This window comes from Carassius gibelio, chromosome B12 (genome assembly GCF_023724105.1).
Source record: "Carassius gibelio isolate Cgi1373 ecotype wild population from Czech Republic chromosome B12, carGib1.2-hapl.c, whole genome shotgun sequence".
In the NCBI taxonomy this organism is placed as follows: Eukaryota; Metazoa; Chordata; class Actinopteri; order Cypriniformes; family Cyprinidae; genus Carassius; species Carassius gibelio.
In genome coordinates, this window is record NC_068407.1 from 16,300,079 (window position 1) to 16,326,845 (window position 26,767).

General features: G+C 37.9%; 1 protein-coding gene across 1 annotated transcript in view; it reads right to left on the bottom strand.

Moving 5' to 3' along the window:
* The window catches only part of LOC127969256 (tumor necrosis factor receptor superfamily member 16), a 44,563-nt gene extending 18,537 nt beyond the window's left edge, over positions 1–26,026 (bottom strand). The window contains exons 1-3 of the mRNA XM_052571103.1: positions 25,667–26,026; positions 20,297–20,438; positions 13,533–13,892 (exon numbers count right to left, since the gene is read on the bottom strand). Coding sequence (XP_052427063.1) covers positions 13,533–13,892; positions 20,297–20,438; positions 25,667–25,699 — 535 coding nt within the window. The 5' untranslated portion in view covers positions 25,700–26,026. The remainder of the gene's footprint in view (positions 1–13,532; positions 13,893–20,296; positions 20,439–25,666) is intronic.
* Positions 26,027–26,767: the final 741 nt, after the last annotated feature.

The window sequence follows — 26,767 nt, forward strand, 5'->3', positions numbered from 1 at the left end:
AACAGATAAACATCACTAAAACACACACGTCTTGGCAGTCGTACAAACTGATCCAAACCAGATTATTAAAGTTTAATATTTGCTGATTAGCTATTGACAATGGGAATAATAATCTTTGTTTAAACAATTATGTGTCAAAGACAATCCAGAACCACACATATTTAAACTAATTAGAAATAAATGAACTGAAGTGGTGGTGTGCTTTTGCCAAGTTTAGATTTTTGCTAAGTTTATGGGTTATACTTAAGTTTATGGATTTTAAGAAACCTTGCCCTGTAAGGTTTAAGTAATCAAACTTACTGTGGAACAAGTTTGGACGATTATTTTGTACTAATATGCCAATGTCTGAAATTGTGTGAAACTGTTGTATTATTTTCCTAAGTGATAAGATTAGTAATTTTCATTTTCATTTTTTATTAGATGCTGTCTATCTCTATACTGTACACACACACATTGCACATAATGATTAAAATTACATCATATATTGTCTGTGCACTGCCATAATGAGAATACATTAAGAAATTGAAAATCCATTTATGGACCCTGCTGCACTTAGTATGGTTTCCTTTGATAGCTGATAACTTGAGCTGTGTACAAAGCCTCTTTCTCTGATCCTCTTCTGAAAACTTGTTTGCGGCAAGACACAGAACAAAGCCTGTAATGTTGACTGCAGAACTTTGAATGTGATCCTTTGCTCAAGATACTGATAATTTTATTCACAGCTAAGCTCAGCTCAGCAATAAGATGGCAAATATTAAGCTTCCGGCTATGCCAAGAGCATCTGACATTATAAAGAGGGTTCAGTGAGCTGGGCACACAAAATGTGTTTTGGGCTTTCTCAGTTTTAAATCATACTGCTTGTCTGTTTTTCATACCACATAACACATCTACACACAAATACAACAGTGAACTGAGAATGACACAGTAATCATTAGCAAATCTCATTCATTAATTTATCCAGGATGTGCAACTGTCTTTTATATATATATATATATATATATATATATATATATATATATATATATATATATATATATATATATATATATATACATACATATATTTATGGGTCATTCCTGTTATACAGTGACTTTTATGTCCCAATGATTTATTTCATCATATTTTCTCTAAAATTAGTCACATATTTATAAGATATGGCTTAAATTGTATATTTAGGTCTTCTTTATCACTTAAATAGGGATAATAGAAATTATAAATACTATTTTGTATTTTACACAACTTTTCATTGATACTGTACATGCATTCAATTTTAGTATGTCCTCAGTGCAAAGTAATCAACTTCCACAAGAAATATAAACCATAAAATGATTTTTTTTTTAAAAACCTCAAAATTTGTTTTAATTATGTTATAGATTAGGCTAAACTGCCTCGAATCATAGATATAACTCATGTGAAAATATAGTAATTTTTTGCAATTTTCTTCAATAACCGTGTCCCTGAAGTAATTTTCCACCCTGTTAGTACATCCTTTCTCACCTTTCAAAACCGACTGCAATTTCATTGAGACCATTTTATAGAAGTGACATAATTTATTTTTCTCACTGGTATTCATCTGTACAAAATGAGGTAAGCTGCAACTCTCACTACTAACTTTTTTTTTTTTTTAATGAATGGTTAGTTCCCCCAATAATCAAAATTATGTAATTAATAACTCACCCTCATGTCGTTCCAAACCTGTAAGACCTCTGTTTATCTTCGGAACACAGGTTAAGATATTTTAGATTTAGTCCGAGAGCTCTCAGTCCCTCCATTGAAACTGTGCATGGTCTACTGTCCATGTCCAGAAAGGTAAGAAAAACATCATTAAAGTAGTCCATGTGGCATCAGAGGGTCGGTTAGAATTTTTTGAAGCATCGAAAATACATTTTGGTCCAAAAATAGAAAAACTATTACTTTATTCAGCATTGTCTTATATTCCGTTTCTGTTATGAGAAAGTTCAAAACAAAGCAGTTTGTGATATCTGGTTCGCAAACGAATCATTCGATGTAACCGGATCTTTTTGAACCAGTTCACCAAATCGAACTGAATCGTTCTAAACGGTTTGCGTCTCCAATACGCATTAATACACGAATGACTTAAGATGTTAACTTTTTTTAATGTGGCTGACACTCCCTCTGAGTTCAAACAAACCAATATCCCAGAGTAATTCATTTACTCAAACAGTACACTGACTGAACTGCTGTGAAGAGAGAACTGAAGATGAACACCGAGCCGAGCCAGATAAGGAACAAAACACTGACTTGTTCTCAGTTCCACCGTGTTAGGCTAGATTATGGAGAATGTTTGTCCTATCAAAAAAATAACAAATCTGACATAGTTATAAAAGTTCTGTGAATCTGTAAAAGGTTAGCTAGCTGTCACGCTGTCTAGTCTCTGTTTCCCTGGGTGTCCACTAGTGGCCTCACTTCCCCTTAGGCACTTCACCGTAGGCATTAGAATTCCTTTAGTCTGGTCCTGTGTTCACAGTAATTGCACTCCTGTTAATTGCACCAGGTGCAGTCACTTTATTGTCATTAGCCTCACTATAAATACTAGTCTTTCCCTGTTGTTTGTATGGAGTCCTTACCTTTCGTCTGTCCAGCTTTCTCGTCCCCCGAGATTCTTCCTGTCTGCTCGTCCTCCGAGTCATCTCGCATTCTGAGTTCCCTTTTCCTGTCCCTATCCTTTGTTTGTTTTGTTTGGACTGTCTTTTTGGTTTTGACCTTGGCTGTATTCGACTACCATGTATTACCATATATTAAAATACCTACAATTGGATCTCTCGCTCTCCCTGTGTCTCTCTGGGTACACGAAACGTCACAGAAGGACTCCATCCAAAAGAGATCCTGCAGTATGTCTATTCATATTTCCTCCCCAGTCACCAAGCGTGTGAGGAATGGTTTCGAGGGTACTCACCTGGTCGTGTTTCGTGGGACCAGGGGAGGTCGCTCAGGAGTGAGGGGTTGAGAGGAGGTCTGGCATCACTCTCCAATATGGCCCCCCGTTGACCCAGAATTCGGATGGGAACCGCCGTCACACCATTGTGGACGGAGAGGGGAAAGGAGGCGCAAGTCTGCACAAGATGGCCGTCAGCCCAGCGCCATGAGGCAAGATGGACGCCAGCACAGCGCCACACCACAAAGTGGTCACCAGCCTAGTGCCACTGTGCAAGATGGCCGCCAGCCCGGAGCCACTGCAGAGGATGGCAGCTACAGTGGGCTTTCCAGAGTTGAGTCATATTCCCGTTGACCCTCCAGAGTTGAGTCAGGTTCCTGTTGACCCTCCAGAGTTGAGTCAGGTTCCGGTTGACCTTCCAGAGTCGAGTCATATTCCCGTTGACCCTCCAGAGATGAGTCAGGTTCCAGTTGAATATCCAGAGTCGAGTCAGGTTCCTGTTGACCCTCCAGAGTCGAGTCACGTTCCAGTTGATTCTCCAGAATCAAATCAGATTCCTGTTGACCTTCCAGAGTCGAGTCAGGTGCCCGTTGACTTTCCAGAGTTGAGTCAGGTTCCGGTTGACCCTCCAAAGTCGAGTCAGGTGTTTGTGGACCCTCCAGAGTCGAGTCAGGTGCTCATGGACCCTCCAGAGTCAGGGTTGGGCCAGTTGACCTTCTAGAGTCAGGGTTAGTCACAGTCGACCTTCTAGAGTCAGGGTTAGTCACCGTTGACCTTCCAGAGTCAGGGCTAGTTCCAGTTGACCTTCCAGAGTTGAGTCAGGTGCCCGTTGAATTTCCGGAGTTGAGTCAGGTTCTAGTTGACCCTCCTAAGTCGAGTCAGATGCTCGTGGACCCTCCAGAGTCGAGTCAGGTGCTCATGGACCCTCCAGAGTCAGGGTTAGTCACCGTCGACCTTCCAGAGTCAGGGCTAGTCACCATCGATTTTTCAGAGTCAGGGTCAGTCACTGTTGATCTTTCAGAGTCAGGGTTAGTTCCTGTTGACCTTCCAGAGTTGAGTCAGGCACTCGTGGACCCTCCAGAGTCGAGTCAGGTGCTCGTGGACCCTCCAGAGTCGAGTCCAGTGCTCGTGGACCCTCCAGAGTCAGGGTTAGTCACTATTGACCTTCCAGAGTCAGGGTTAGTCACCTTTGACCTTCCAGAATCAGGGCTAGTCACCGTTGACCTTCCAGAGTCAGAACTAGTCACCATTGACCTTCCAGAGTCAGAGCTAGTTATCGTGGACCTTCCAGATTCAAGGCTAGTCACCGTTGATCTTCAAGGACAGAGTCAAGTCACTGGTATTCTTCAAGGACAAAGTCAAGTAACTGGTGATCTTCAAGGACAGAGTCAAGTCACTGGTGATCTTCAAGGACAGAGTCAAGTCACTGGTGATCTTCAAGGACAGAGTCAAGTCACTGGTGATCTTCAAGGACCAAGTCAAGTCACTGGTGTCACCGTTGACCGTTGACCTTCCAGAGTCAGGGCTAGTTCCAGTTGACCTTCCAGAGTTGAGTCAGGTTCTAGTTGACCCTCCAAAGTCGAGTCAGGTGTTTGTGGACCCTCCAGAGTCGAGTCAGGTGCTCATGGACCCTCCAGAGTCAGGGTTAGGCCCAGTTGACCTTCTAGAGTCAGGGTTAGTCACAGTCGACCTTCTAGAGTCAGGGTTAGTCACCGTTGACCTTCCAGAGTCAGGGCTAGTTCCAGTTGACCTTCTAGAGTTGAGTCAGGTGCCCGTTGAATTTCCGGAGTTGAGTCAGGTTCTAGTTGACCCTCCTAAGTCGAGTCAGATGCTCGTGGACCCACCAGAGTCGAGTCAGGTGCTCGTGGACCCTCCAGAGTCAGGGTTAGTCACCGTCGACCTTCCAGAGTCAGGGCTAGTCACCATCGATTTTTCAGAGTCAGGGTCAGTCACTGTTGATCTTTCAGAGTCAGGGTTAGTTCCTGTTGACCTTCCTGAGTTGAGTCAGGGACTCGTGGACCCTCCAGAGTTGAGTCAGGTGCTCGTGGACCCTCCAGAGTCAGGGTTAGTCACCATTGACCTTCCAGAGTCAAGGTTAGTCACCTTTGACCTTCCAGAATCAGGGCTAGTCACCGTTGACCTTCCAGAGTCAGAACTAGTCACCATTGACCTTCCAGAGTCAGAGCTAGTTATCGTGGACCTTCCAGATTCAAGGCTAGTCACCGTTGATCTTCAAGGACAGAGTCAAGTCACTGGTATTCTTCAAGGACAAAGTCAAGTCACTGGTGATCTTCAAGGACAGAGTCAAGTCACTGGTGATCTTCAAGGACAGAGTCAAGTCACTGGTGATCTTCAAGGGCCAAGTCAAGTCACTGGTGTCACCGTTGACCGTTGACCTTCCAGAGTCAGGGCTAGTTCCAGTTGACCTTCCAGAGTTGAGTCAGGTTCTAGTTGACCCTCCTAAGTCGAGTCAGATGCTCGTGGACCCTCCAGAGTAGAGTCAGGTGCTTGTGGACCCTCCAGAGTCAAGGTTAGTCACCGTCGACCTTCCAGAGTCAGGGCTAGTCACCATCGATTTTTCAGAGTCAGGGTCAGTCACTGTTGATCTTTCAGAGTCAGGGTTAGTTCCTGTTGACCTTCCAGAGTTGAGTCAGGGACTCGTGGACCCTCCAGAGTCGAGTCAGGTGCTCGTGGACCCTCCAGAGTCGAGTCCGGTGCTCGTGGACCCTCCAGAGTCAGGGTTAGTCACCATTGACCTTCCAGAGTCAGGGTTAGTCACCTTTGACCTTCCAGAATCAGGGCTAGTCACCGTTGACCTTCCAGAGTCAGAGCTAGTCACCATTGACCTTCCAGAGTCAGAGCTAGTTATCGTGGACCTTCCAGATTCAAGGATAGTCACCGTTGATCTTCAAGGACAGAGTCAAGTCACTGGTATTCTCCAGAGTCGAGTCAGGTGCTCATGGACCCTCCAGAGTCAGGGTTAGTCACCGTCGACCTTGTCAGCACCATCGACCAAGTCAGCACCGATCTTCTGGAATCCAGTATAAACACCATAGGATTACTAGAGTCTCGTCACTTCTCTGTGGAACTACCAGAGCCTCTCCACGTCTCTGATGAACTACCAGAGCCTCTCCACATCTCTGCTGAACTATCAGAGCTTCTCCACGTCTCTGATGAACTACCAGAACTGTTCCACGTCTCTGCTGAACTACTAGAGTCTCTCCTAACCTCTGCGGAACATCCAGAGACTCATCATGTCTCAGTCGAACTCTCTGAGCACCTGACTGTTCCTGTTGTGGCCACGGAGGCTACCCTTAACATGTTCATGTTCTATGTTTCAGACTTTCCAAACCAGACTTGTCCTCCTGTTGGTCTGGCCACACGGATGTGGTGGTCTTCTGCTCCGCCCTGGGGTCCGTCTGCCCGACCACAAGGATGTGGTGGTCTTCTGCTCCGCCCTGGGGGGCTTCCGCCCTGACCAAACGGTTGTGGTGGTCTTCTGCTCTGCCCTGGGGGGCGTCTGTCCCGACCACAAGGTTATGGTGGTCTTCTGCTCCGCCCTGGTGGGCGTCACGTGTTGTCCTTCTTGGACTTGTGTTTTTGTGTTTATTTTTTGTTGTTCTTCTGTCTGTGTCTTTCTTTCTGTTTCCTCCTATGGACCTGGCCCTCCGTCCCTCCCCCAGATCCTCCGCCGGTCCACATCCCTCCTGGGTTTCTTGTCTGTGTCTTTCATTCTGTTTCCATCTAAGGACCTGGCCCTCGGTCCCTCCCCCTGATCCTCGCCGGCCCACCACCCTCCTGGACTCGTTGTTTTGTGTTGTTCTTCTCTTGTCTCTGTTTTCCCATTTTACCCGGTCGTCTCGTCTCTGTTTTCCCATTTTACCTGGTCGTCTTGTCTCTGTTTCCCCATTCTACCTGGTCCTCTTGTCTCGGTTTTCCCCATTTTACCTGGCCTTCCGTCCCTCCCCCTAGTCCTCCGCCACTCCACCTCCCTCCTGGTCTCTTTGTGTTTTTGGTTTTCCCTTGGGTTCAGGTGGAGCATCTGGCAGCTGCTCCATGGAGGAGGGGGTAATGTCACGCTGTCTAGTCTCTGTTTCCCTGGGTGTCCACTAGTGGGCTCACTTCCCCTTAGGCACTTCACCGTAGGCATTAGAATTCCTCTAGTCTGGTCCTTTCTTCACAGTAATTGCACTCCTGTTAATTGCACCAGGTGCAGTCACTTTATTGTAATTAGCCTCCCTATAAATACTAGTCTTTCCCTGTTGTTTGTATGGAGTCCTTACCCTTCGTGTGTCCAGCTTTCTCATCCCCCAAGATTCTTCCTGTCTGCTCGTCCTCCGAGTCATCTCGCATTCCGAGTTCCCTTTTCCTGTCCCTTTCCTTTGTTTGTTTTGTTTGGACTGTCTTTTTGGTTTTGACCTTGGCTGTTTTCGACTACGATTTGGATAACCATATATTAAAATACCTGCAATTGGATCTCTCACTCTCCCTGTCTCTCTCTGGGTACACGATCGTCAACACTAGCTTAATGAGCTATGGCTAATTAAGCTCAAAATTTTCCACCCTGTTAGATTCCACCCTGTTAGGTTTATAGACCTTACATGGTGCAACTAACAGGGTGGAAATTCTAATAGAATAAATAGTATTTAGTGTATATATTAGGGGTGTCACGAAGTCACAGTCTCGAACTTCGAATTAAAAAATGGAATCGTCGATGCTGCCACGCCCCCATGTTGTATGACGGCAAATCAATGACAAAAATAACCGAGCATTCAACTGATGCTGGCGCGCGCGCTATATGGCTTCCGCGAGAGGAAAACTGAATCGGATGCGAAGAAACGGGAGCCCGCGAGCTCATTTCAAACTCTCGCGCACGCGTGACATGTACTCTGCGCGCAATATAAAACCCTCGCGCGCGCATGCTCATTCCCCACATCCTCGCGCTCGATCATCTCACCTCTGCTCGCGCGAACAATTTTATTTTTGTCAGTCGTGGGGCGGGGCTTGCTGTTTTAGTTGTTATCTCAAATGTCATTGGTTATTCCCCTTTTCCTAAAGTCAGTATTCGACGCCTGTTAGAAAATGAGTAATAATTCACTTGACTTGACCCATGACTTCATCAGTGGACCAGATACATGCGAGTAATCATTTATTTTGCTTGTTTAATTTATTTTTGTCTTTAATGTAATTTAATGCATTGTTTATAGAGTAGATATTTTGTAGATACTTGATTAACTGGAATTCTTCTGATTGCTAGTGATTGCAGTCTTGTAATAAGAGATACACATATTTTACAGACTGTAATGATGCACACACACACACACACACATACTGTACATACATACATAATATAAATATATATATATATATATATATATATATATATATATATAAATAAATCTAAATGAATGACAGTGAAGTGTTTAACAAGCGTTTTATCTTTAATCTTTTAAATAGATACATCGTAATATTTGAAGGTTAGTTTAGTCATTTTTTATTGTTTTTGTTTGTTTTGTTATGAACTTGAATGTCATCTTTTGTGACTGCACTTACAAAAGAGAAACTGGATGGCAGTTTATTTTAAGTTTTCAATTGACTAAAAATATGTTATTGTTACATTATGTTGTTAATAAAAGATTTAAATTTGACAGTGTAATGTGGTACATTGCAAACAAAGGTCAGATATTATATTACATAAAAGTCTAGTTTGAAAAATGACAATCTGTGCTTTAAAGAGAATAAATGTAGAAATCGAGAATCGAATCGAACCGTGACCTTAGAACCGAAAATGCAAAGTGTGTGTGTATATGTGTATATATATATATATATATATATATATATATATATATATATATATATATATATATATATATATATATATATATATTAGTCATCTGAACAGATAATCATTTTGCGACCATGATTGAGTGTGATAAGGAACCACATAGCTATTTTTTGTGTCCCTCCCCCAAAGGAAATCTGGATTATTATTTTGTATAATTTCTAAAAAATATTATACAGGTGCAGTTCCACACATTACAGGTAGGAAAACATGCAGGATAATGACGGAAAGCTTGTTCATCGTTAACGAACCTGTTAACACTGGTGTTCCACCCTGTTATGCTCCTTTCCACCCTGTTACAAAAGTCATTTTAAATAATAATTTCTTAGCAACGTTAAATGTTTGGCATACTTTTGTATTATTTTGTGAGGTGAGGAGCACTGACAGCATATATATGTTTCTGAGCAATTTTTTTATTATTATTTACATCCCTATTGGCACAACAACAAAAAAGTGGCACAAAAAGTACCTGTTCTTTATTATTAAGACATATTCTATTCATCAATAATTTTCTTGTTAATGTTTTTCAATAAAAATTATAATAGGACATAAGGGACATATACCATCCAAAGCTTATTATTGTTTAACATTTCAATTATTAACATGTTGTGATAACTATCTATATGTCCCTTAACAGGGTGGAATATTTTCATGGCCTTGGTCTGAACAATCTACCCATAATTATTATTTTTATTATTATTATTAATATATATATATTAATTCATTATAGTTTTTTTTTGACATAAATAACCTTTACATAAATATTTTCATGTTTGATGTTTTATTATTTTTATTTAATTTTAACTTTTAAAAATTATAAACATGAACACTATTGGGCAAAAGTTTGGAATTATTAAACAATATTTTATGCTTTTAAAAAAGTCTCTTAATCACACCAAGGCTGAAATTATTTGATTTAAAATAACTGTTTTCTATTTGAATATATTTTAAAATGTATTTTATTCCTGTGATGGAAAAGCTGAATTTTCAGCAGCCATTATTCCAGTCTTCAGTGTCACATGCTAATGCAAATTATTTTCTTCAGGGTTCATTGATAAATAGAATGTTCAAAAGAACAGTGTTTTTTTAATATATCATTTTTGTAATATTATAAGTGTTTTTACTGTCACTTTTGATCAATTTATTGCACCCTTGTTGAATAGAAGTAGAAATTTCTTACAAATATTTTTTTTAGACTTTTGAATGGTGGGTAGTGATCGACCGATGTATCGGTTTACCGATATTTTTCCCGATATTTAAGCATTTTTCCATAATCGGGTATCGGTTTTGTAATATCGGATTCGCCGATTTACGGCGCCATCTTGTGGCCGTTTTGAGATTTCCGCCATTGCAGCCCCGGGCGTCTGAGGTGATCAGTCAACAACAACTCAGTGCACAGGTAAAGTATATGTTCTACTTGGTTTGCTTTAATTAATCAACTTTATTTAACATAACAGACATGCACAAATGAGATCTGAGACATAAATTCCTGATATAGTTAATTTATGCAGCTTGTTTCTAAACAATTGAGACGAACTCATCGAGTTACGTAGTGTTCGTCATGTCCTGCTCCAATAAAGACGTATCTTTAAATGAATTAAATAACACAGACATGAATGAGTGCATGTTGAAAATAAAAAAATGTTTTTTTTATTCTTTTATTATGTGTTTTATGTTCTGTCGCTGTTATTCTGTTGTACTGCGGAGCTTCTGTCACGAAAACAAATTCCTCGTACGCTATGTGTAAACATACCTGGCAATAAAGCTCATTCTGATTCTGATTCTGATTCTGAAAAGCGTTGAATTTAATTCTCTATCTGTTGTATTTGCTCACCATTAGTCTAGAAGAGAAAGTTTGTTCATATTGCTTAGCAACTGACGGATGATCTGGAGGCTTAAGCACGGCGACTGAATGAAACTTTTGACAAGATTATCTTGTTTAAACACCCTAGATTATATTATCATTTACTACATAACAATTATTTCGCTAATACACATATAAATATAGCCTACCGCTTTGTGGAAATTAATTATTTATTATCTCCATGCGCGATCGCGGTTGATTAAGTTATAATCAAACAGCACTTTGTCAGTTGGCATTTCATGATTAAACATTAGATTAAATTTAGATCATAAAATGCCAACTGACAAGTGCTGTTTAACTTTATATAGTCTCGGGAAAAAAAGTTCGTTCATATTGCTCAGCACCTGACTGGGTTGATGATCAGGAAGCCTCAAGCAATGCCACTGAATGAAACTTTTGACAAGATTATCTTGTTTAAACACACTAGATTATATTATCATTTACTACATAACAATTATTTCGCTAATACACATATACATATACCGCTTTGTGGAAATTAATTATTTATTATCTCCATGCGCGATCGCGGTTGATTAAATTATAGTCAAACAGCACTTGGTCAGTTGGCATTTCATGATCTAACGTTAGATTGAATCTAGATCATAAAATGCCAACTGACAAGTGCTGTTTAACTTTATATAGTCTCGGGAAAAAAAGTTCGTTCATATTGCTCAGCACCTGACTGGGTTGATGATCAGGAAGCCTCATGCACGGCCACTGCATGAAATTTTTGAAGGAAGCAGGCTTACAGGGCAGAATGCTGAAAGACTCTGTTTTCTACACTAAAACCTAGTTCTGCTTAACTGGGAGTATTAAGTTACACTACTAAATAGCTATGCATTTCTAAATAGCCCTCCCGCCCCCACCAATATGTTAGAATCATTTTTGTGCTTTATTTTTTTACCCGTTTTTATTTTTTTACCTCATCAAAGCTTTTATTTTAAAACAAAGACACTTGCACTTGCACAGTGCACTTAAATTTTTTGGACTCAGACCCCTCTATTTATTTGTGTATAAATATAAAGTTTTTTTTGTATGCAAGGAAGGAGTGATTGTTATAAATAAAATGTTTTTTTTCAGCTCATTTGTGTTGTAATAATTGTCAGAAACAGAAGTATAACAGTAAATAAATATCGGTTCTGCATATCGGTTATCGGGTACATAAACATGCAAATAATCGGTATCGGTATCGGTTATAAAAAATCAATATCGGTCGATCACTAATGGTGGGTTATCCTGGTTTTTAATAGGGGTGCTCCGATCACGATCGGCCGATCGTTATGCGCATCTCATCAGTAAAGCCGGTTATTTAATCAGCGGTTAATTCCATCAGGTGCGTGATTTCACATAGAGCAGCTGTTACTACACAGAGCCATTGTTAATAGAAAAGATGCGCAAATCACGTTAATTTTCAGCGTTTTTTGGCGCATCTTCTCGGTTAACAACGGCTCTGTGTAGTAACAGCTGCTCTATGTGAAATCATGCACCTGATGGAATTAACCGCTGATTAGAAAACCGGCTTTACTGACGAGATGCGCATAACGATCGGCCGATCGTGATCGGAGCACCCCTAGTTTTTAACATTGATGATGATGTAACAGTATTTCACAATGTTACTGTTTTTACAGTATATTAAAAAATGCAGCCTTGGTGTGCATAAGAAGCTTCTATCGAAAACAGTACAAATTGTAAACAGTTAGTAAATATAACGAAATATAAATATAAACTATAACGATGAAAAAGTATTAAACATATAAAGATGTATCAAGATAAATACAGCATGTGAAAACTTTCTTGTTTTGAAACAAGGTCTTGAAATACCAAATACTGGATATACAACATAGTTTTAGAAGCACTTTTGCTGTGAAGAACATTTATGCTAATACATTAAGTGAAGGAAGAAAAAAAATAAATTTTCATCAATACAGCATATAGACGGTTTCAACGGCAACAACATAAACAAACGTTACTGCACATGAGCGCTTTTGTGGACCTAACTTAACTTCCGGTAGACTTCCAAATAGAATCAATAACAACAGCCAAGTCCCTCTAGAGTAGATATTTTTAGATAACAAACAAAATGTTTGCTGCGTGGATCAGGCGGACTTAATGAAAATGCAATTCATTATTTGCCAACAGTAGATGTTTTAAAGCATAGACATAAAGCGCGAGAAATAGAGGTTTCCCCAGTAACAGCTGTGAACAAAGGAGAGCTGGTACGCTCACACGCTGCTTTATCAGGCATATAACATGCAAGTCCTACTTCAGAAATACAGCGATATAAAAACACCCGTGCCTCGTTTTGATATTTAAACATAAATGTAAGGAATTATTATTATTAAACGTGCAGTACTTAACGTTACTCAATGAAGCCTTTAGGAAAAAAAATCAGTTTTAAAATTGTGGTGAGTCTCCAAAAATAAATAAATGTATGGGAAACACATCCCACAGCACAACCACCTGAGCCCAACTTCAGTCTACTCATCACCTTGGCTTTAACTGCGTTTGTAGAAGGCACTGCAGCCAGACCGATATAAACAACACAGACCGGAAGTTAACTTAGGTCCAGGCGCGTGAGCCCGATGAAACAGTCTATAAAAAATTGTGGTAGAACGTTACTGACCACCTAGAAATGCCTTAGCAACCACCCAGTTCCCCCTAGCAACCACTCAGAAACACACACAATAAATACATAAATATATAAAAACCAGTTAACTAGTATTGTAGTGGTTATTTAAAATTCGAATTGTCATGATTAGCTTGTCTTCAATTGTCATCTCAAGAGAACAGAGTCATTGAGGGAAATCTCTTGACCCATGATTTTAAAACCAAGCAACAAGCCGAGTAACAGAAATCTGTTTGTCTCACTGTGTCATGATAGCCCACCTATTTACAACTTCTATTAGATTTTTTATTCTCGATTCTCCTACCTTGGCAGACAGTGTCACTGACAGCCGTGCAGCTTTTCAACTCCATCTCAGGCTGATCGCAGACGGTGCAGGGCATGCAGGGGTCAAAAGAGGTCTCCTGATCTGAATACGTGTCATCCATGCACTCCTCGCACGTCGTGTCACGGTCAAATTTACAGCGCATCAGCACACCCTGGCCCACAGGGCACACCGTGCAGGCCTCACAGCGGCTCGTCTCTTTGTTGAAGAAGAACCCATAGTCACAGACACACACCGCGTCGTTAGCATCAGTGCAGGGCGTCAGCATGCGTGTGAGTTCAGAACATGGTGTACACGGCTTGCATTGCTCTTTGTGGCTGAAGTTCTCTGAGAATGTCTCACCTGAAGACAGAAGGAGAAACGGTTAAGAGGAACATAAAAAGATATATTGTGCATTTCAGAGTTATTATTATTACCTAACTATAAATGTTTCAATATCTGAAATAAAATAAAAAAGCTGAAATAAAATAAAATATCTTACCAAAATTAAATAAATAAAAATTCAGTAGGTTTCCATTTAAAAAAATATTATTTTCATTCAAAAACTAAAATAAAACTAAGTAAAAGCTATTACAAAACACAAACTACAAAAATTACAAACATTTTATTAAATTAAAACATAAAAGATATAAAAAAGTAAATCAAAACATTAACAAATCAATTAAAAAGTAAATTCATAGTATATTGTAGCAATGTACAAACTTCATAATCATCGGGAAGAAGCACCTGCACCGTGCGCTTTACACTTTGCATTCAGATCGTTAAAATAGGACCCTAAAGAGGACAAGGACAACCCAAGTTGTTATCAGCGTTCAGTTCAGAAGCCTGCATCTCTGATGGTATGGGGTTGCATGAGTGCATGTGTCATGGGCAGCTTACACATCTGGAAAGGCACCATCAATGCTGAAAGTTATATCCAAGTTCTAGAACAAAATATGCTCCCATCCAGATGTTGCCTCTTTCAGGGAATACCTTGCATTTTCCAACATAACAATGCCAGACCACATACTGCATCAATTACAACATCATGGCTGCGTAGAAGAAGGATCCGGGTACTGAAATGGCCAGCCTGCAGTCTAGATCTTTCACCCATAAAAAACATTTGGTGCATTATAAAGAGGAAGATGTGACAAAGAAGACCTAAGACAGTTGAGCAACTAGAAACCTGTATTAGACAAGAATGGGACAACATTCCTATTCATAAACTTGAGCAACTTGTCTCCTCAGTCCCCAGACATTTGCAGACTGTTATAAAAAGAAGAGCTGATGCCACACAGTGGTAAACATGGCCTTGTCCCAACTTTTTTTGAGATGTGTTGATGTCATGAACTTTAAAATCAACTTATTTTTCCCTTACAATGATACATTTTCTCAGTTTAAAGACTGAGAAAATGTTGTATTCTGTATAAAATATTGAAACTTCCACATCATTGCATTCTGTTTTTATTCACAAATTGTACAGTGTACCAACTTTTTTTGAAATCGGGTTTGTATTTTTTTTTCAAAATATGATGTATGATTGATGATGAAACCAATATAAAATTTTAAAAACTAGTAATAATGTAACAATATTGGTACCTTCCGTGGATGCATGAAGCCACAACTATATAATTGAGGGGGAAAAAACATTAATGTTGACTGCTAATCTGAATATTAGTGGCCTCCAATATCAATGCAGTTATGGACCTAGCAGTTTGGAGCTGAGCTGGAAAAATATGATTTCTAAATCTGCTTTCTGAAATACTAAATGGCCCCATTTCATAAAATGGCACCGCTTCTCGAAAATGGGCTATATTAAAAATACGTTCTTAGTTTAAGGAAAAGGGGTAAAAAAAAAATATAAAAGTAATGCCTTATATTTTGACCACATGTATTCTCATAGGTACCTGGATTCTACAGGAAGCTAGAAGAAATTAGGATGTCAGTATTGCAAACAGTGGAAAGCAAAGATCTAATGCTGCATGGTTATGGTATTGTATTCCCATCCTCCATCCTATTCAGATATATTAGTGGATAGAGGTCTAGCTATCACTAAATTATTCAGGAAGCTATTTTGTCTGTATATATGTGTGTGTGAGACAGCACAACTCTTGTGGCTAGTCCCTCTTTAGGGCACCATTGCCTCAGTGTCCTATACCATATCAAGTGTTTCAGTACATGCCAGAGGCAGGATATTCATGGAAGCAGTGACCAGACAATGGCACAGAGAAAGATAACATGCTAATGCCATAGTTATCTTTACATCTATCCATCAGAGAGGATGAAATGCTATTGTGTCTTTGTGCTGGACAAACAGAGTTGCACATTATGGGTTCCCCTGTGTGTTGGAGCTGCTAATGGCCCTAATGATAACGGGGTAATGTGTTAGCTTCTGGGGGCCAGTTATTGGGGCTGTATTTAGGAGACTGTGATGGGTAGTCTTTGCATTTCCTGCAGATGAAATTCCGTCCACTCAGCCGTTTTCCCTCTGAGTCTACTCTTCTCCTGATCTCTACCCTTTGAGATGCATTAGCATAATGCTTGCCATCAATAATGCATGTATATGTATTATGACAAATGGCCAATGTGTGGGGGTGTTCTCAACCATACAATTCAAGGAGTTTATGTGTATGTGTCAATTAAGGACTATGAAGTGCCAAGGTAACATTCTGTCAATAACTTCTGATTATCAGTTGCAAAAAAGGACACCAACCCTGCAGTACATAATTCACTATTTTAGTATTAAGTGCTAGAGAACTAAGTAACAAGAATGGCTGATCATACTCATGTCTTTAGATTCAAAACAACAGATATGAGACAGAAGATACTTTGTATATATTGTTAAACTGATAAGGGCTATTAATGGTTGATGCGATACAGATATTTGAAGAGCATTGGCAAATGGTCAATATAAAGCCAAAATATAAATTATTAGCTTAAAGAGCTGCTTCTACTTGATTTTACCCATAACATTTGTTTTGCTGGTTGTAACTGGATGTGTTATTGATTGATTCCATAATTTTAAATATTTTTGACTTGTTATTGACCAATGCCAATATTGGCCAAATATGTTCTGGTTATTCAGCCTGGCTGATATATTGGGTTAATAATAAAAGTTGACGCCCTGAGGTGTGACATGATATTCTTCATTTAAAACTATTGTTTATTAATATAACATATTATATTATTATGCGAGCAGCTTGTATGAACTCATATTCATTGAGAGCATTTTTGTACTTTCACTAAATGTGTTAATGAGCCAACTTTCCTTTTACTGCTCAGCAAATAGAAACAATAGCTTCATTCTACTGTTGAGCTTAAAATCATACTACATACTACAGTTGAGCTTAAAATCAAGTACTTTACATATGCTTTATTATGTTAGTCAGCACACTAAAATAAGTGCATTTCTTTAAAGAGTGATACAAGAATACCAAAATACAATTATTTAAAATATACTGTAATGTAAAATGTTTTATGTGACATGACATTAATTTTAAAAGTGTATTTAAGTGTGTTAAGAAAGTGTAGTACTCTAAGTACACTTAAAGGGATAGTTGACCCGAAAATCTAAATTATGTCATTAAGAACTCACCCTCATGTCATTCCAAACCAGTAAGACCTCAAAGCAAAACAAAGCAGTCTGTCATATCCAGTACATCGAATTATTCGTTCGCGAACCGGATATGACAAACTGCTTTGTTTTGAACTCTCTCACAACAGACACTAAAGAGAAGACAATGCTCAATAAAGTCGTAGTTTTTGCTATTTTTGTACCAAAATGTATTTTCATGCTTCAAAATATTCTAACTGACCCTCTGATGTCACATGGACTACTTTGATGATGTTTTTCTTACATTTCTGGACATGGACACTAGACCATACACACAGTTTCAATGGAGGGACTGAGAGATCTCGGACTGAATCTAAAATATCTTAAACTGTGTTCCAAAGATAAACGGAGGTCTTACGGGTTTGGAACAACGTGAGGGTGAGTTATTAATAATGTATTTTTCATTTTTGGGTGAACTATCCCTTTAAGTGGCCCTTTATTTCAGTAATATTACATTATTTGCAAGTAAAATTCTTTAAAGATAATTTTACCATTTGAAGTACTATTAATTGTTCATTCAGCACAATGAAGTAAGCTTCTTTTTCACAAGTGAACCCAAAATATACTTTAATCTTAAATGTCTTATCTTATTTACATTTTAGGGTATAAAATCACGGTAGCACTTTATTTTACAGTCCTGTTCCTCATGTACATACTATGTACTTATTATAGTAATTACAATAACTATGTAATAACTGGGTACTAACCCTGAACCTACCTCTAAACCTAACCCTACCCCATGTAGTTACCTTGTATTACCAGAACGTTCTTAGATAAATACACTGTAAGTACACTATAAGTACATGATAGTACACGTACTGTAAAATAAAGTGCAACCAAAATCACTGTATCAGAGCATTAGACACTGAATGATCGATACAAGTTTGCTAAATACTGAAGCTAAAGAGTCATGAATTCATCTAAGGTCCAATGATGGGAGCCTGAAGTGACAACTGCAAGTAAACGTTAGGCAGATGAAGGTTAACTTTACAATCTGCTTGCGGGCAACATGTGGTAGTTAACGTTAACTAGTAGGTAACTAGGTGATGTCATACGCTGTACACACTCACCTATAAACATTGTGAATACTGCTATTGTGCTGTTGTGCTGATAGTTACATCCCAAACTCACATCATTGGTTAAGCAAATGTTGCTGTGTTGGGCTTGTTGGGACACATACCCCCCCCCCACCCCCCACCCGACCCCACCCCTTGATAGAAAAGGTCAATTGTGGAGTTGACTGGTGAATATACACACCTGGTTCTTTGACATTACAAAGCGCTCATGTGTCAGAAATTAATACGAGCCAGTTAACTTAAATGATCACTTCTTAAACAGCTGTTTTCATTCCAGTACCATCCCAAATGCTACATTTACATGTCAACACATTATTGCTGAAATGTTGTGAAGCAGCATTTGGTGACTTATGAGGCTGTGACAGGAACAGTTTGGGGTTTTCAGCATGTAATGGTTAAGTTGATTGATGAGGAACGCAGATCCCAGCACAGGCCCTCAGGGAAGGCCTGACATAGAGATGGGAATTACAGAAGGAAGAATGTTTGGGGTTGTAGTGAATGACAAGGGGTCTTGGTGGACATGTTTTTCTGTGACCTTCACCCAAGGCTACAAAACATTAACAAAAAACGAATATGCTCAGGATTAGGTCAGTTTAAGTTATCTGATTGTGTGATTATGTTGAAAGGACATTTACACAATTTTATCCTATATGAAAAAAAAATCACAAATTAAATATCTTTAATATGTCCTAGACATCAGTAGATGCACAGCACATACAGATTTTTCTGAAGTCTCCAACTCCTGAGAAAAAGATCCCAGTAGCTTCTCTCGTCTGTGATCTAGAGTCTCTCAATAATTTCTTAAATGTTCTCATTCTCATTTCAGACCAGATGATCTGAGTTATGCTATCTGTAATTATTTTATAGCTCTATACTCTTAATGTATGTTGACAAGTGTTTCATTAGTGTCTGTTCTTATTTCTCCTAATGCATTTTAGAAGAAACATCCATACAGCAGTCCAAAACCTGACTGCATTCCTTTTTTTTTTTAAATTTAATACAGCATTTACAAAAATATATAATCAGCACAACAATTTGTGTGTAAAGCTTCATCCAGAGAACCAGATTATATACGTCTTTGTACGTTGCGTCTTTTTGACATAACTTTAAGCTATATATTTCTGTTTATGTGAAAAAAATTACATACAATCATGCAAAATATGTTTAAATTAAACAATTCTCAATTGTTATTTGACTTTTGGGCATTTTACTCCATTTTAATTATCCATATATAAATAAATTAAACATAAGACTCTGAGCTATGAAATAGATATTAAATTATGACTATATTTAAGTACACTATTAAAAAAGTGCACTTCATAATAATGTCGAATTTTTATGCTTTGATAATCTTTTATAGTATACTTTAAAGAACGTTGTGTTGTGTTCTTACATAGTAGAGCACATATAAAGATTATGATTTAATTGTACTGTGTTATTTAATATTAAACATACACATATCATTTATTATATATTGTTTATAATTATTAATTCATATATTTATTTTGTTGTTTAAGGGAGTATGAAACTCTACATTTATACTGTAAGAACTAAGGGATGACTATTTTTGGTCACATTTCTGGTTACTTTCTGGTTACTACTCTTATTTCCATTAATCACTCTGCTCCTATCTTGTCTTGTTCAGCTGGGTCATCCAAGCAGACATGTGGGAGATGGTGGGACTCTTGGAAGTGGTGGGATTCTGGCAGGCTCTAGCCTAAGACTTGGCTCAGGACCAGACTCTGTAAATGAAAAACTCTAGTCCCCAGACCTTGGTACAAACACTCTGTTACGTGACCCTGCCAGTACAACAAATTCATGTGCCACTGGATTTTGGTTTAATTAATCTCACTTAGAGCTCACTGAAAACACTCAGATTGGTCTCTGAGCTCTCCAGACAATGTTTTGTCAAGTCTCATTTCCTAAAAGCATTTCCCCTTTAGCTACTAATTACCGTTCACTGCTCAAAAGCCCTTGGCCTCCCCTCAAGTGAGAGGTCAGCACAGGAAACGGCATTTTAAATAAGGCAGCTGCTTCATTTTAGCAACGCCACGGGCAACATCTCTGTGGATACTCACTGTCAAGACACGGTTCACACACTGTCTGTGTCTCTCCGCAGGGCGTCACCATCCCTTCCCCGGGTTGGCATTGTTTGCAGCACTCCCCACTGGTGGTGAATGCTCCTGAAGGACATGAATTCTGTGTAGACAAGACTCTGCCCTACAGAGATAAAGGGGGAAATTAGGAAAAATTCAGATGAGAGAATCATCCATGTATTACTGTATACATAACATATCCACTCTGATCTACATCACAATATGGAAGAAAATATCTGTTTCATTAAGACTTTAATTAAGACAGATTTTGAGAAAGTACAGAAATACCAAATAAAAATATTTAAAATCTATTCACACTAATGATGTCACTTGCACTTAGGGGTGTTTCCAAATTTTCATCCATTGAAATGCTGTCTACAATAAAGATGTCCCTCTTACCAGAGGTAGAGTCACATTTACCATTGTATGGTGAAGTTCAGTGAACATGGAAAGACACATTGGGTTCTTGTTCGTTAATCTTTTAAATTGTTCTAATGAATATTAAATTAATATATCGCAGCTGTAAATTTATTTATATGCCATAATGTGACGATATCTTGCAATTGTGACTTTTTGTCTCACAATGGCAACTTTATATTTTAAAATGTGACTTCCTTTGAAGTTCATTTTAGTTATTTTCATTTATTTATTTGACTTTTTCAGTGATACAGTTACTACATTATCATACAATTTCCTGGATTTACCAATGTAAAGCTGCTTAGTTTGGAAATATTGCATTATGAATTGCTGCGCTATTGACAATAGACAATACATCTACTTTCCCTTTGAAATCTCACCAAGTTTTACTAAAGTGACTGTGCCTTAACACTGTACAACCTGCCTCTGACCACCAATAGCATATTACATTGCTGTAACATCAACTAAAGTTTATTGGCACATTTTTTTAAAAGGAAAATGTAAATTATACATATATATTTGGCATCTGAAAATTTTTTTATTGCTGCTAATGGCACGGAAATGACTTCAGCTTTAAATGTTAAAACTATATTGGTAGAAGTTAGCATTGTGAGCTGACATAATATTACAGCTTTACACATTGAAAGAAATAAACCAACTAAACCATATTTTCAAACATTTTGAAAAAGTCTGCAGATGTAGATATAGATGTGAAACCATTGACTGTTCCCAGTCCCGTGTCTTTGCTTTGGTTGAGTCTGTCTCCAGGGTATGCAATCCCAGATACCGGCAACTTCCCACACAAACTCTGAGCCAAAAATACTATTTGTGTAACAAGTTACATTATTTAGTCCTGATAATGTCTGATGATGCCTATCGACAGCATTGCTTTGGAGAGGTTCAGAGAGCTTCACAGATAAATAAATGCGTTTTACCAGACTGTATCTGCATACAGTAAATCTTCATGGTATGTTTAACCAGGGGCAGCTGTGGCCTAATGGTCAGAGAGTTGGACTTGTAACCTGAAGGTCACAGGTTCAAGTCTCTGTGCTGGCAGGAGTTGTGGGTTGGGGGAGAGTTAATGAACAGTGCTCTCCTTCACCCTCAATACCTATGAATGAAGTGCTCTTGAGCAAGGCACTGAACCCCCAGTTGCTCCCTGGGCACTGGATCTATAGCCGCCAACTGCTCCGGGTGTGGGTTCACTTCTCACTGCTATGTGTGTGCACTTGGATGAATTAAATGCAGAGCACCAATAGTCATGACATTCACTATCCTGAATTCAACTCTCTGACAGCAGCCTTTCATTTGAACATCTGTCTAACTGAAAGACTGACAGGTACGCCCTAAAAATGCCAGAGGAAAAAAATTTCAATTTTAGTTTTTCAAAATTGTTACTTAATATTTTGCTTTACATCACACAATTGCAATGTTTTCGGATTTAAGTCATTCTTAAAAGTGCTTTAATTAAAAAATTGCACCTATGACATGATTGTGTTGTGACTTTGGCTGAAATAAAATTTATTTGAAATGTTTCTATTTATTTTTCTTACTGATAAATATAGGAAGTGTTCTGTAAAATTAATGTGCAATAAATAAATAAATTACAGGCCTCATTCTTGAAATAGGAGTATAACTATTTTTTGTTGTAATAATTTGTAAAAAAAAAAAAAAAAAAAAAATGTAATAAAAATAACAATAATAAAAACAATTATTGTAACTGTAAATTAGAGAACATTTTATTCAGTCGACATGTTTAATGCCTCAGCATAAAAAAATATACATTTTCTGTCTTGCAGCTATATTTTTATGTCATTTTTACTTTTTAGTCAGGGTTAAATAGTCATGTATTTAAAAAAAACTATTTATACATAATTCAGGAATGCATTTTATTATTCTTATGATGAGAAATTATTGTTTACTACTTCTAAAGCTGATATTGTCATGCTATTCCCATAAATGTGATTTTTCCAACATACCTTACAAGCACCATAAGCCTTATACTAAAGCAGCTGATGTGTGAGTGTGTAACACGAATGCAAGAAGCTGATTGGCTGCATGAGTGGCTGTCAGAATAACAACGTTTGATACAGGTGTAAGGAATGACGTTTAGAAGAGTGAGATGACAGACAGATATAAAGAGTGACGGAAAGACAGATTAGAAGATAACCTCATGGTGTTTGTAAGTCAGCTAGAGAACTGACAGAGCTGAGCAAGAAGAAGAGAAGGTTGGAAAAGCACCAATTACCATTCCATCGTTTTACCTGTCCCTCACATAACTCCCTGGCATTGGGCAACCTCCTTCTCCACACACGCTTACATAAATACACAAACACTCCCCTACAGGAGCATTCCAGCTCAGGTACACTCCGAAAAAGTTCAGCAGCCCATGACTCAAATGGGCTCAAATAGATTTAGCCACACAGCATTTGTGCGCAATTATGTGGTTGCTGATTACCGTGATTGAAGAAATGTGTGTAGGACACAAACAACGATGCATGTCATAGAACCTGTTTGCAGTTACATTCATCCCGACAGCAGGCCAAGCTGTGTAAGTAGATACAATCAGTAGCGAGAAAGTCAGTATAACGTTTCAGAACATGTTGACTTTCATCTATCATACTCTTAAGAATGAATGGTCCTAATTAAATGCATTTATCAGCAACATTTGTCTGGAGATCAAAAACTATCAAGTTTCAGTGTAGTAGTCTTTTACACTTTCTAAAGAGAAGTGAGTGGTGCTTGCACTGCAAAAATCACCAATATGTGGTGAGTGGTTTTTGGCACTTTGCAATGTGATCGCTAACACCCTCAGACGCAAGATACAGCTCCAGTAAGGTATTTTCAGTTCATTTTATTTGACTATTTTTTTTATAAAAAATTTTGTATAATATGCACATGATAATTTAATAAATAACCAAAAACAAAAAAACAAAATTATATAAATATATATTACTGATCAAAAGTTTTGAATAATTAAGATTTTAAGAATGAACCCATATCATGCAAATGTATTAGTCAGCCTGCAGAATGTTCCTCCCTCTCATTCTATCTGTCACAAAGCCAACCTGATGTTTGAGAGCTGCTGTTTGTGTGCTTGAATGCACTTAACTCTTAACCCTTCTAGCCTGCTGGCGCAATGTCAACATTTCAAAGCTGTCTACTGTTCTGGTAAAGCTGATTCTCACTAATGAGGACAGTGGTGCTAATGGAGCTCTTTCTCTCTTGTTTGCTTTAGTTTGTAATTTAATACTACATGATTTACAGCATTTTCCAGAAGCAATGAGACTAGAGGACAATTTTCCCAACCACATTTAGTGTCGATTTCTTAAACTCCTAGTTACGGACAAAAACCTCACCGAGAATTTTTGAAGTTGGACCAGTAAGCGACAACTTCATATTGACCACCCAGAACACCTTTGCTTTGTGGATGGAACTTTTGCAAGGGCAATGGAATTTTCTTCATTTATTGCAAAGTCTGTGTTTGTGTGTCTAAGAAAAATTCATGTTTCATGTCATATAAAAATTGCATGATATGGGGACAGCAGACAGTCTGTGGGTCTTGAGATTTGAACATCGATTGAATGAACATTGAACTAATAGATTCTCATATGTTTGTTTGTTTTTTAATATGTCTACATGTACTTTTTTTCTCAAAACATCCAGAAAAATCAGCTGTATTACCTATAAAGTGTTTGTTTACTTCTTTTATGGAAGAAAAACATACTACTGTACAGTAATTGTGCTAGCAGTAATATGACACTAATATGAAGGATGCATGTTGACTGCCACATACAGTAGTTATTGGCCACATGCCCATTATGCCGTTCAGATGGGTGTAACTCCAGCTTCAGTTCAAAAACAAAACAAGGCATGTGACCACAATGCATGTCTCTATCGGGAAATTGGTACAAAGACAAAAAATAAAGCAGTTAAGCTCACAAATGTCCCTGCAGTTTTGTGGTGTAATTCATGAATTATCTATCATTATTGATACTGCTTCTGCTTCAATACACACACACCCCTCATTCAACCCACCCATGCAAACTAAATAACAATTAGCCTTATAAATAACTGCATTTTAGCTGGTAAGAAAAGTGAAAGAACACAATGTGTGTCTGTCAAAGAGGGCGTGACGAGATCAGCGTTATCCATCATACTAAAAAAGAAGAACAGAACTTGAAGCCTCATTGTATGATGCATTAGATAATAAAAGTATTCATAATGCCTTATTATACACTTCATGGTGTATTTGATGATTTCATAAACAAGTCTAAAGCATTTCAACATGCCTGAATTAATGCATTATAATACTGTATATAATGTTTGATCATTTATCGTAATGCATTATTACAATTGATTATAATTCATTATTGAATATAGTGGTAATAAACTATAATGGCATAGACTATATTTATTTTAAACATTAAAGCATGCTGTGATGTATAGTATATAAATCATGTATGTTTGTTTTTTCGGTTCTGCAGTAATTTCAAACTGCATTGTTTGATTAATTAATTTGGTTCAATTAACTAATAATGTCTAAAAACAAAGTCAGCTAACTAACACAATAAAACACAATAAAGACATTACAATAAGACAAAAAACATGATTTATAAAAAATGAATAAAAATGGAGTTATCTGTTTTTGCTAATAAAGTCTGCATATATGTGAAGACATGTTACAAAAGAATCAAATTAAGTATTTCAACGAGTCAAAATCACTCACTCATCGGAATGAACAAACAGGTTATTCCAATAATATTCTGAAACAACTTCCACAGTCAGAAGACACAAAAAATCATATAATTCTTTAGACTTAATTTTACATTGACGGTCTTTATTCACTGATAGTCTGCTATATCAATGATGATTCTCAAGTGTGACAAGAGCAAGAAAAAGTACTAGAACTGCATACTGAGTGACTGTACTCACCACGAGAAGAAATACTACTGTCAGAGTGAGCATGCTGGATGAAGGGCGTCCTGAAAGAAGTAGACTGCGGATGGACTGTTCACTTTTTACATGCGCTCTGAAAAAATAAGGTAAGCATCATAGTTCCTTCACAGACTCAAAGCCAGAAATCGCTCTGTTCCTCATGCGTGTCCGCTGAAGTTTCAGAAGTGAGCGTGCAGCATTATTGAGCAATCGTGGAACTAAGCGCGGTTTTACCAGATTAATTATTTTATATAGAGTCTCTTCATATATGAGACGCAACTGCAACCTGTGCAAGTGCGCGTGAACACTGATACAGCTTTGAAAAGAGAGAAGGATTCACCCCCCCCCCCCTCCTCTCTCTCTCTCTCTCTCTCTCTCTCTCTCTCATATGTCAGTTTTCCCCTCCCATCCGCATTCACAATTCACAGTGGCACAAAAAATCAGTAGGCTACATTACAACAAAACTAATATGCACGCAATATTGTATGAAACAGGTCTAGCCACGAATGAGTTTGGCGTTGGTGTGAGACGAAAACATCGTTATCTCTATATTTATAGTATCTTAAGCATAACATAATTTAAAAATAGCACTAAACTTTTTGTCATCATTTGGACTTGTACTGCAGATTTGTGCTTTTGTGGGATAAATTATGCACTCATTATAAAGTATGGCAAGCTAGGTGATTGTAGCATCATCGTAAGAGGCTCAAATGTCACGTGGACTGACAGTTTACGACGCATTAGACTTTCATAAACCATTTAACTGTAACAATGTAAAAAGATACATCCTCTCCTCATAATCAAGCTAAAGTTTCTCCGCTAGAGGGCGCGGACACACTATATAGACGCGTCAGACTTGTAACTTTTCTCCTTCATGCGGTTAATTTCACAGGAGTATATTACATTTTAAAATAGAGAACAGTTATTTAAAATTGTAATTATATATTACGAGATTACTTTGTATTTTTATTCAAATAAATACAATTAACTATTTACAGTAATTCATGAATACATTTCTAATAAATTTAATAGCATGCCAAGCATTTTGTATGTGTCCTTTCTTTCATGTTGTCCTTGCATAGTATCCACCATGGTTTG